Below are 12,295 nucleotides of genomic sequence, written 5' to 3' on the forward strand. Positions count from 1 at the left end.
ATTTTAGGAAACTCTTTCTTTTCCGTTTTTCATGACTAATCTTAGCAAGTCTGTTACCCTACACATGTAAGACTCTATATGCTTTTCTTAAGGCTGTACTGGTGACTGAAGTGTGATACCTTCTCCTACAGTGTGATGAATGACATTGTCATCAACAGTCAGTCCATCTGTTCCAAAGATGCCGATAGCGGGAGAAAAGCCGTGGTGAAATGCACATCCTTTAATGTAAGAATCATTCTGACTCACCTGTGAAAATATGATATGTAAGAAATAAAACAACAATGACAACAATAATGTGCCATGTTGTTTTGTAAAAATAATCAATGACCAAGTGGAGGCAAAATTATTGCTCTTATATCACGTGTCAGCAATTGTGACAAATCATACCTTTAATCCATTTATGGTTACTTTTATGTTGTGGCACATCGGCAAAACAAATTCACTTTGATGTGTAAGTTATCACTTAGATTATAACAGCTATAAACAGTCATCACCTGCCTCTATTTTTTCTTAACAAAAAACAAACAAACAAACAAACAAACAAATCACTGCTTGTCATGAAAGTGAGAAAGTCCTCTGTCCTGAAGACTCTCCTGTGGCAGAAAACTTACTAACTGTTCCAAAGGGCTGACATTGGAGACTCCTCCCATAAATGTCAAACATCTCCTTACAGAAAGCTTCACCATATCAACGATGAGACGTTTTTTTTTTCTAACTCCAAAGGGATCACATACTTTTTCTTGCAACTGTATCTCCAAATTCTAAATCTCTCTCACTTTTCTTTATATATGACCTGTGAGAAGTAGAATTTTATGGTTCTCACCACTCCCAGGTTGAGAAAAGCCACAGAATAGCGAGGATCGGTGTTGTCTGTCCATCCTTCCTGACCTGTGTGGTAAAACTCCACATCCCTAATCTGGGCCTTTCCTATAAGAATCACACAGTCACAGAAATAAAAGGTCCTAAAATTCGTGTTAATATGTGTATAAAAACAGTTTTTTTGTACATGTCCTGAAATCAATAGACTAACAAAAGTCCAGTTTCGTTCACTGGCTGTATACCTGTGTAGTCGATTCCTCCGACGGAGACGGATCCCACTAACACTCTGGCGCCAAATGACTCAGTGTAAAGGTCTGGGTAATCTCCCCCAATGATCTTAATGTTCCTGCTCAGCAGACCCACGTCACCAGCCAGCCTGTAGGTCTGGGATGTTCCTGGCACCGTGTAGTTCTCCGCTGCAGCAGTTGAACAAATAAGTAGGTTGCTTTGAATGTACATCTTCGTAATATTTTAGACAGTGCATTTTCTGGCAAGTTATTATATATATATATATATATATATATATATATATATATATGTATATGTATATGTATATGCTGTACCGTACACTGTATTGGACTAACCAATGTGTGTGTAAGTGAGTGGCTGATCCACGGTCAATGTAAGGCCATTGTTGGAGACTGCTGATATAGTGCGAGTCTCTGTCTGCCATGGATCATAACTGGTGGTGGACAGCACGATTTCATCCCCTACCTGGTTAAAAAGGTGAGCAACAAACACAGCATTTTATATCAGAATATCAGTGAAACATTTTAGTAATGCCACAAGAGCTGCTGTTTATGTATTTGAGAGCACTGGAGATGTACAGATGATTGTAAATTTTGCAATGAAGAAGACTGAGACATATTTTAAACAAGATGAGTTTTTTTTTTAAATGAGAGTTTGTTTCATGCATTTTCTTTTATCATCCCAAAGGATGATCCACTATTTTGTGTTAAAATATTAATATTGTCAAAAAAGAAATTATATCAACTGAAAGGTTTTCATCTTTTTTTCTGAATAGGATAGGACTATTCTCTAATATACCTCAGCATTGTTGAATATTATGATTGGTCAGAAGGTGTTGATTAATTTTCTATAACAGCAGCTGTGCTGGCTGCACTTAAAATCACAGGTTTGTATTAATGCACTCGTTCTAATATATTATTGTTTCTATAGTAACCACTTACATGGTGACCTTTGTATTTGTCTGAGACTAATAATAAACAGATTAACCAAAATGTGCTGTAAGATGTATAATCACTGATATGGTGACATTTTCTGTAAGGAGACATTTATTTATTTATAAATACAAAATGTAAAGCATTGGCAATTTGTTGTGGTATAAAAGGAATAAAACACGTTGGGATGTGTTGTTATTGGAAAATACTCAGTGTGGGGGTATAACAGTAACAGTTACTCCACATCGCATCAGAGTGCATCACCGCACTGCATTGTTAATTATTTTTATTATAACATTTGGATTTTGAATTGCTGTTTTGTTGCAGGATACACTCCAAGTTAAAGATTTTTTTTAACTTCTTAGAATAAATTGTAAAAATAAATAAATAAATAAAAAAACTAGGGGGTGCAAACTTTTTTTGCACTGTATGTATTTGAAAATAAACTATAATACACTTATTTATTTTTGCATGTTGTAATGTACTCACTTGCCAGTCTACAGGCTCTTGAAGTGATAGAGAGTTGGATCCAGCCATAGCAGTGCTGCCAAGTTTAGTGTGATAAACTCTGTGTGGCATTCCATAGAGGTCAAGACCACCAAACACACCTGAACAACAGTATCAGAATTGTGTTTAATACCATTGCTTACAAAGAGGTTTCATCAAAAAAGCTATGTGATAGGACAGCATATACATGCTAATACCAAAATTGTACTCAAACACATCACATAAAAGCCAACTCTGAATTCACACCATTAAATAAGCGCCCAGGGCTGCGTGAAATGTCACCGTAAACCCTCACTCCATCCATAGCAGCTTCACAGTAGATGCATTTCTGCACAAGCTGAGTAGGCGAATTTACATTCCAGCTTTTTTTTTTGTTTTCCGAGCAATATTAACTATTTAAAGTGTAATAATTATTGTAATAATCCTAGTTTGAGAACTACCGGAATTCCCTCACAAAAACCACACCCCCTCTCAACTACACTAATAAAACTCCCCTGTTTAGTAATTACACTCAGCTGTTGCTCTTAACCTTCTTGATTTTTCTCTGTAAATGTCAGTTCGTAACTCACTGTCACACCTGCCAGGACAGTTCAAAACTGTACCACCAGAGAGCACTTTCCCCTAAATTTTAGCAACTACTCATTGGTCAAACACACATTTCTGTGCCATATAGAAAGCATACTGTATGTTCACAGTCGCACAATACAAAGCCTTGCCAAATCTTTGCCTGTCATATAAGTTCTGAACCATTGTTTGTATTTGGCTTTCTGTATGACCCTTGCCTGTTTCTCTGTTCTCCCAATTAGGATATTGTCCATTGTCTTGGATTGTCACTAGAAGTAAAACCCATCGAGCCTTCTTCCATAGAGCTGATCCTACACAGGGTTGTGGGGGAGACTGGAGCCTATCCCAGGGAATTCTAGGCACAAGGTGGAGGACGCCCTGGATGGGGTGCCAACCCATCACGAGGCACAATCACACACACATTCACACACTATGGACAATTTAGAAATGCCAATCGGGCTACAACACATGTGATTATTCCTTTACCCAGAACTTTAGATCCTTGGGTTTGTCCATCAGGCAGACGCAATTCAGGCGTGCGATGGTTTCCCCTCAGAATGATTTGCAGTTGTCCGCTGAAGGGCTTGTCAGGCCATCCAGCAATCAAACAGCCTCCCTGTGTGAGAACACAAATAATAATGCATTTTAAACATTACCCAGATGCAATACAGTGACCTCCTTGAGGCTTTAATTGATTTATCTTACACTCTCAGAAATAAAAGTATCAAACTGAGGTGTTACCAACAAGTGTGCATCTTTTGTACCTTTAGTATGTATATTTCACCTGGGGAGTTGCATATGGTATAATTTAATTAGGATTTTCAGCAAAGATTTAAAGGTAGTGGTCTGGCTGAATAATAATTGTAGAATATATTCAGGTTTCCAGGTAAAATATATATTCTAAAGAGATAAAAAGCCTTGATGGTACCATGCCAGTGATAAAGAAAAGCACAATTTGGTACCTTTAATTCTCAGTATTTGCTTTTAACAGAAGATTTTTTAGAGCTAGTATTAGTAATAGGTTTTGGTGTAATGGTGTAATTGGTTAAATATAATAATAATTGAAACCCCTAAATCTGGTGGAGCTGATGATTTATGGAAAAACTGACCAGGATGGAGATGTAAGTAGCATTAATGACAATGCTGCTATTCTGTGGAAGACTGCTGTTAGTGCGGTTGGACATGATGGTTATGTTGTCTGGAATTTCCAGGACTCCCATCACCGTGAGCTTATTTAAGGGTGGAATAGGGATGTCTAAAACAACCCAACTGCCTGTGGATTCAGAATAGAGCAGTCTATGATCAATTGCTGGTATTGCTGGTGTTTGATGAACACGGTACTTACATAGTATATTATCCTAACAGCTATAAGTTTTGGAAATGTATTAAAAATGCTTGAGAAGTTGTTTTGTAATTGAAATACAATACAATTTCTTTCAGCAGTTGAGGGAATGAATATAATACCTGAGGGGATGACAACATTGGCACCTTCTTGTGGTACGATGAAGTTGTTCTCTGCAGATGACCGCCAAAATGACTGATTGGACCAAGCACTGCGAATCATAAGACTCATATACTGTAGCATATTCTTTACATACATAACATTTACAAATATTCTTTTCATGAAAGGGCCAATATAACACATTCTAGTGGTTGAATTGTTTAAAAAACAAACAAACATATAAGCTTAATTACTGTGACATACCATAATACAATTTTATAACAAAACTGGTTAAAGTTTAATAAAATCCAGAAATCTTTCACTGGCTATCTTATTATCATATCTGCTTTTATTTTTTTTTTATTATTATTTTTATTTATTTATTTATTTATTTAAATGTAAATGATCACAATTAAAATTAATTCAATATGCTTGAGGGCCAAACTGCCTCTTTAACTTTAGACATTCAGTACAATGTGTAAATCTAAAACCTTAAACTTGATTAGGTAAAAACAGATGGAAATTGTTGATTTGCAGCTGGTCATCTTACCATAATATTTAATAGAAAATGTCAATAACATACTAAAAAGACATGGTGGATTAATTGAAAGCCATATTTTGCACTGACACTCCATTTCACGACAAGTTTGAAATACTGGAGCTATAAATTGCCATTAGGTAAAGTCACAGGTAAAATTTACCGCCACGCGGTAATGTTTCCATGCCTTGCTCTGGTTTTCATGTTTCACGCCTCGGTTCTAGTTCTATGAGTATGATGTTTACATGAGATGAATGTGTAATTGTGCTTAACGGTTTCCCGTTTTCTTTGACATTGATTTTAGTTGGAAATAAAAGCTTTGTCCTGCACTTACTTCTTGTTCCAGACTTGTTTCGTAACACACCCTGAAAACCTGAAAGTGAAAAAAAAAAAAATCCAACTTTGAAGTTGTCCAAGGTAAAGTTATCAATAACTACGGTTTGTTTAACCCAAATAAATCTGTCCCACGATCTGACTATGATGAAAAGCTTTTTCAATAATGGTGATTAATACTAAAGCGTCCAGAGCCCTATGTTGGCATCTGCCACCTCAACACTTTTTTATTTATTTATTTATTTAAATAAACTCCACGGTTATATAGTTTAATAGTTACAATAATAGTTACAGTATAATAGTCACATTGGCCTTTTGAATGTTGAACCACAGCGCAGTTCTCTACTGCTTTAAATGAATTTTTTTCTTAAGCAGCTACATTTGAGCTTTGTGCTGATCCTAACTGTATTTGGTTTGAATGAAGAATTTACACAAAATTACTTGGTGTGGATATCTAAGGAATAGATATTAGTGGCAGTGTTACAAACTGGGGATAGGGGTTCAGACCACAGCTTCAACTTAGAGTAGTATCGAGACTGTCTGTGGAACTGTAATTAGAATGGAGAACTCTGAAAATTTATATTGGATTGGAGCTTTGCAGTGAGTTCTCCTGATTATATGCTAGAAGTTTACAGTACATTTACATTTATACTGAATGTATGTATCATACGTGAAGTTGGTAGGTTGGCCGCTGGGCAGTGGCATGATGGTGACTGGCGGTGGTGGGATACAGTTGGGGAAGAAGCAGTTATAAACTTTGAATGCCACTGAAATGTCTTTGGTTGATCTGTCCACGCTGTTCCTCCGCTTTCTGTTAGCAGCAGTTGTTTTGCTAGACACTGAAGGAACAACAACATGGTTGAGATCAGAGTAGAATCCAGGAAAGCAGAGCTATTTCTTTCTTTCCAGGTTAAACATCTAAAATAATATGCATCTCATGAGGATATGCACAACAGCAGTTTTACCAATGTAGTAGATGTTGTTGGATGATTTGTTCATGTACCAGTCTCCATTTATATTCACACTAGGATTCAGGGGATTAGCTGAACCGTTTCTACTGTCCACCACAGACACCTGGTCAGGATTCTGAGTCAGATTGTGATTTATAATCACATAATCCTGAGACTATTTAGTGAGAAAGAAGAGAAAACACAGCACACAATTAAATGAATCGGTTTACTGTATGTACTAGTACAATGTAATGGAATGTTTCATTCATTAATTAACTTAAAAATGTAAAATGTGTATCTGGATTTCTGTAAAGCTGCTTTGTGACAATGACCATTGTTAAAAGCACTATATGAATAAAATTGAATTGAATTCATTATTAAGCACATTGGGTGACCATAATCAAGACTTTACCTTGAAGCCATAGAACACTGCATTATATGAGATGTTGCTCAATTGTAAAGCATTGCGAAAGTAACAGTTGTAGGTTTTGTCAGTTGGAAGCAGAGCCATCCAACCATACTGATGGGTAATCAGTTTATCAGCAAAGGGAACAACGCTTGACCCTAGAATAATATGACAGTGTTATAGAATAGAAATCATGTTGCATGTTCTGTAAAAAATATACATGAAACATACATGATTCATGCAGTAATGGTTAATTGTATAAGTTGACTCTGAAACTTTCTAATATTTCTAAATGCAGTCATGTGTACTGTATACGATAAGGAGAAGCTAAACTCACAATAGCACACTGTCTTGCCACCATGTAACACAATTCTTAGGTGAATGCAAGCTAACTCTTTTCCATACCATAATTATTGGTGAGTATGAGATCCTTAAACCAGAGCGAGAAGGGTAATGGGTAATAAATGCCCAGTCGGTGGAAGCTTACGGTGTTGTCACACACTGTACCAGGGAAGCCGAAGCTCCATGAAGCGTTGTCAGAACAGTGGACTGGATCCAGCAGGTTACTCTTTGGCACTACCTTGTAGTCAGGATTACCTTTTGACATGAAGAGGAAGGGAAGAAAACAAGCTCAGGGAAAAAGGCTAACTAGCTTAAGTGTCAAGAATTTTTTTTTTAATGTCATTAAATTGCTCTGGATATTCACTAAACGTATTTTTCAAGAAGAAGGCAAGTCATTCCCTGGCAAGCATTATAAATGTAGCAGAACACAGAAAAAACACATTATCTTGCTAGTCAGCTAGCTAACAAATTCAGGTCAACAGATTTTCACTATGCCATTTTCAAAGCTTATTGATATTACAAAATGACATTAACTTACAGAGGACGGAAATGGGTGTGGTAGTTCGACAGGGCAAATGATCTTTTGTTAACAAAGTTGCTTGTACATTTATAGTAGATGCAGAGTTAGCATCAGCAGCACCCAGCTGGACAACGTTTTGCCACTTTGAACTGTTTTTCTTTTTTCCATCTAGGTATCTTTTACAATGCACTCTATGAAAGTGTGTTAAATGTAGGTCTATAAAGCATTCTTTGGGTTGTTCCTCTGGAAGAACCCTATGTAGACTCATAGAAGAAGAAGCCTTTATTTGTCACATATGCATTACAGCACAGTGACATTCTTTTTTCGCATATCCCAGCTTGTCAGGAAGTTGGGGTCAGAGTGCAGGGTCAGCCATGAAACAGCACCCCCTGGAGCAGAGAGGGTTAAGGGCCTTGCTCAAGGGCCCAACAGGGGCAGCTTGGTAGTACTGGGGCTTGAACCCCTGACCTTACAATCAGTAACCCAGAGCGACCACTGCCCCATAAGCTCAGATGTCCCGCCCTGACTTCCTGTTTCAGTGGAAATTATGTCAACACATCGAATAACGCCGCGCATTTCAAAGCATTTCAAGAGCCTTTCTGCCTGAAACATGCAAATGCATTGAATTACATGATACATTGCACGAACAAAACCATTTACTGTGTGCATACAAATTATGTTTTGTTTGTATACATATTCTATTTCTTGTAGGTAGTTTCCTCCCACTGCCCAAAAACATGCAAGAAGGCAGATTTGCTGCACTAAATTGCCCCAAGGTGTGAGCAAATGTTTGGTGCTCTGCAATTGTCTGAAGTGTATTCCAGCTTGGCGGTGCTGGGGCTTGAACCCCTGACCTCCTGATCAGTGAGGTCTACTTTAGGAAACAAAAAACTATCCAAAGAAACCTTGAGGAACCCTAATAACTGCCTTTTTCAGAATGCTCAACAGAGAAAATAAATGTTATATCTTGCCATGGTTCATATACTGTTTTGTACTGTCTAGAGATATACTATAATGAATACCTGTCAGTGATCCATCAACATCCACCAGAACAATTTCATGTTCCCATCTAAAGGTAGCCTTGTTGGGTGACTGATAATATTTGATTCCACTGAATTTGACAGCAAAGCCCCCAGAGTAGGTGCCACTGGTTCCTTGTATAGTGGTCACCCCAACTGCAGCACATCTTGGCCGGTCAAAGTTAATAAATTTGGTGTTAAGGACACTCATGCCATCATCCAGGGGCAAGACAATCCCACGAGTGGTACAGTAGTCTTCACCCAGGCCAAGCTCGTCTGCATGACCTACTAACGTGCTGTTGACCAGTCCAGCACCGCTGGCTAGCCCCCATCCGCTCACGTGTTGCTGGATGATGCGCTTGGTCTCCACTCCTGCCACCTCATTGTTCACCATGAGAAAGTCGTTGAATTGCACAGCGCCTACGTTCACCCACTCTGCTCCTTTCTCGTTGTTCCAGGATGTGAGTTTGCGGAACACGGCTGGCTCAGGTATATAAGAGTAGCACTTTCCTCCGTTCTTGGGAAAGAACTCCTGGAATATCCACAGGCCAAACCAGCCTTGTGAGTGGGCTGTATTGTTATAAAACTCACCCAGAGGCACCATCTTCTGGCAGACGTTACCGTCGTAGGATGCGCCATCTGGATGGTCATGCATTCGGTACCAGAAGCCGAAGTGCGTTCCTCCAGCGGCTGCGTTGTGCCTGATGGTATTGTTAGGGTTGGTGACCCAGTAGCCAGCTGGTGTCACGTCATCGTTCAATAAGCTGGTGCTCTGACGAACAAACACGGCCAGGTTGTACTGCAAGATATTGCCAGTCTCAATGCCATCCTCAATGAAGAAGGCTCCTCCCATGATGTTGTAGATGACATTATGTTCCACCAGCAGCCTGTGCGTGTTGTGGATGGTGACTGCACGGTTGTAGGTCTGGTGGATGCCACAGCCACGAACGTAAGACTTGAAGTTAATGTCTCCCATCAGGTGCCAGTGGATGGGGTAGCGACCCAGTCGATAGGCCTGGCCAGCATTGAATATCTGCCAAAGGACACAAAATGATAACACAATCAAAAAATACAGGGCCTTAAGAGGTTATAATTCCAATAGTCCCAGATGTGTGTTAGATCTATTTATATTTATAAACACATTATTAATGCAGCCTGGTACCTCGACATATTCAATTCTTCCTATAGCCAGGTTTTCACCAGGCCGAGGTGCATGGAACATAATGCAGCCACCAAACTCATCACTTCCAGTTTCTTCCCCAAATTTCCCTTGGAAACAAGTCTGGGTGGCAAACTCCCCTGAAATAAAATATTTTCACTTAACACACACAAAAAAAATTGCATCTAAATGCACTCTCTCAATAAAGATACCAAACTGTACTTATTATATATGTACAGTTTTGTACCTTTTTATTCTGACAGTGTACTGTAAAGTTAGTATGAACCACAAAAATCATAAATTTCATGGTAAGTTTGCAATGTATGACCTCGTATAACACGTGCATTTTTGCATTTATTAACATTCTGTCTGTGAGAATATTAAGAATAATAAATCTAGAATGAAATACCCACCTGTATCAAACCCATCTGGACAGGCCGGGATAGTGTCGCTCCATTCTGCATTAATGGAGCCACGGACAACAATGTTCCTGGTGAGCACGCCAATCTCAGCCCTTGCCTCGAATACAGTGCCATCAGGTAATGTGATGGCTAGCCCAAGGTGGGTGTAATTCAGAGGACTGGTCAGTGTTAAGGTTCGACCATCAGGTGACACTAATGCAATTTTCCTCACTTCATTCTGCTGCTGGCTGTGCCTGCAAACATACCCACAGTCCACATTTAGTGTGTGGTGGAACGCTATTTATGTCGTCAGCTGAAGATTTAAATATTCTCTGATATTACATATAGTGTATATTATTATATAAGCAGAGCATCAGCAAGAAGTTGCCTGATGCTCTGATGACAATGAAGGCAAAAATAAATGCCTATACCTGCCACCTGTTGAGGCGATGACAACTTCGTCTCCTTCTTTCCAGGTAACTGCGTCCATCAAAGTGAGAGTAATGGAACCATTGTTAGCAGTTTGGGCAAGGCGAGTCCAGGTGATAGGGATAGGGATACCTGAAGAAATGGATTTGAAATTGATTCTATAGACCAGGGGTATTTAAATAAAATTTGTAAAGCTCAAGTTACATAAAATTGCATGCTTACAAAGGTTCGGATTAGCAACTAACATGACTAACTGGTGACACCTGTCTACCTTTTAATGCTTAACTATTAGTGATTAATTCATGCCTATAAATAAGACAATTCAGAGTGGTTATGTTTTGTTTCCTAGTGCTGCTTCACGTTACCATTTTTGACTAGCATTACAGACTCTGAACATATGAGACAATGTGTGAGGAAAATAAATGCATAATTCTTCGTCCAACAAACAGTCGTCAAGCAAGCTACATCCTAATCAGACTAGAGAGTGTAAATGAGATGAAAAATCTATGACAAAACTCAGCCTCGTATCTGGTATAATGACCTGCCTTCAGCAAAATGATTTACATACATGCATGTGATTGGCCACAACTGAGTATCTGTTACAGAATTCGAGATGGTTCATGTTTAGCAAATGTTGAAAACTGGAGTCTGAACTATGACCATGTTAAAAAAAGGTATATAGGCTCTGATACAGTATTTTGCAATTACTCAGTTTGGTTCCCTGAAATTCTGGGTCCAACAGTTGCGAACCCCTGCTGTAAACTAAACACAGTGGATTCTTGGACTTAAATCTGAGATTCTTTAATTCATGAAAGTGGGTTATAATCTCAGATGATGAGTTCCTGCTCTCCACAGTTTAGTGTTTTCAGCAGTCTAAAATACTTAATTGAGCCCACAGCCAAATAATCTGCATTAGTGCATACATAACAGTTTGTTTATTGAGTCATTTTAGTGTGGCATGTGCCAAGTAGTGCTTACAGAAAGCAGCCATTGGCTATATTTGTCCTATCTCACAGCTGGCTTGGGAATTTCTGGGGATCTTCCAGGAAAAGTGGAAGGAAATGAATGAATGAATATATTTCTGTTTATGGGATGCCAAATAAATCTTTAGTTTAGATTCTGAAGAACCTGTCACTATGGTCTATTACTGTCACATATTTTCTTCATTTTTTTTATGATGATGGTCTTCAATTTTTACCAGACACTGCATTATCAGAATGATATAATAATTGACTGGTGTACCATGCAAGTCCAGCACTCCCTCTCTGACCCCCAGGGTTTTAGCCCCATAGACAGGTAGTTCTGGAGAACGAAGGTGGCCATGCAGGGTGATGATGGCCTTGTGCTGGAACGGATTGTCCTCTGTTCCAATCTGAAGAGCTCCACCATCTGTGATGAGAATGTTCTCTGCCTGCAGCTCGATATCTGCTTCGTCAAAGATCAACTTTCCACCTGAGCATAAGAAGAATTTACAAACATTTACAAAGTGAATTTTAAAACATTTAAAACATTTACAAAGTGAATTTTAAAACATTTAAAACATTTACAAAGTGAATTTGGGAAAGATAAAGCTTAACAGGATGGTGTGCTGATAGGAGCCTATCCCAGGGAGCATCGGGGACAAGGCGGGGTACACCCTGGACAGGGTGCCGATCCATTGCAGGGCACACAATCACATATACATTC

The 12,295-nt window shown here is 38.7% G+C and overlaps 1 protein-coding gene across 1 annotated transcript in view; it reads right to left on the reverse strand.

The window, feature by feature from the left end:
- pkhd1l1.1 (PKHD1 like 1, tandem duplicate 1) overlaps nt 1-12,295 on the reverse strand; it is a 48,323-nt gene that overhangs the window by 11,352 nt on the left and 24,676 nt on the right. Inside the window, exons 45-62 of the mRNA XM_053612815.1 lie at nt 11,852-12,061; nt 10,612-10,741; nt 10,193-10,434; nt 9,783-9,919; nt 8,624-9,653; nt 7,145-7,336; nt 6,746-6,897; nt 6,349-6,508; nt 6,054-6,222; nt 5,385-5,423; nt 4,536-4,624; nt 4,181-4,344; nt 3,558-3,687; nt 2,490-2,608; nt 1,404-1,533; nt 1,062-1,235; nt 824-927; nt 120-246 (exon numbers count right to left, since the gene is read on the reverse strand). Coding sequence (XP_053468790.1) covers nt 120-246; nt 824-927; nt 1,062-1,235; nt 1,404-1,533; nt 2,490-2,608; nt 3,558-3,687; nt 4,181-4,344; nt 4,536-4,624; nt 5,385-5,423; nt 6,054-6,222; nt 6,349-6,508; nt 6,746-6,897; nt 7,145-7,336; nt 8,624-9,653; nt 9,783-9,919; nt 10,193-10,434; nt 10,612-10,741; nt 11,852-12,061 — 3,498 coding nt within the window. The remainder of the gene's footprint in view (nt 1-119; nt 247-823; nt 928-1,061; nt 1,236-1,403; nt 1,534-2,489; nt 2,609-3,557; nt 3,688-4,180; nt 4,345-4,535; nt 4,625-5,384; nt 5,424-6,053; nt 6,223-6,348; nt 6,509-6,745; nt 6,898-7,144; nt 7,337-8,623; nt 9,654-9,782; nt 9,920-10,192; nt 10,435-10,611; nt 10,742-11,851; nt 12,062-12,295) is intronic.

The sequence above is a fragment of the Ictalurus furcatus genome, chromosome 24 (assembly GCF_023375685.1).
Source record: "Ictalurus furcatus strain D&B chromosome 24, Billie_1.0, whole genome shotgun sequence".
NCBI classification, from domain to species: Eukaryota; Metazoa; Chordata; class Actinopteri; order Siluriformes; family Ictaluridae; genus Ictalurus; species Ictalurus furcatus.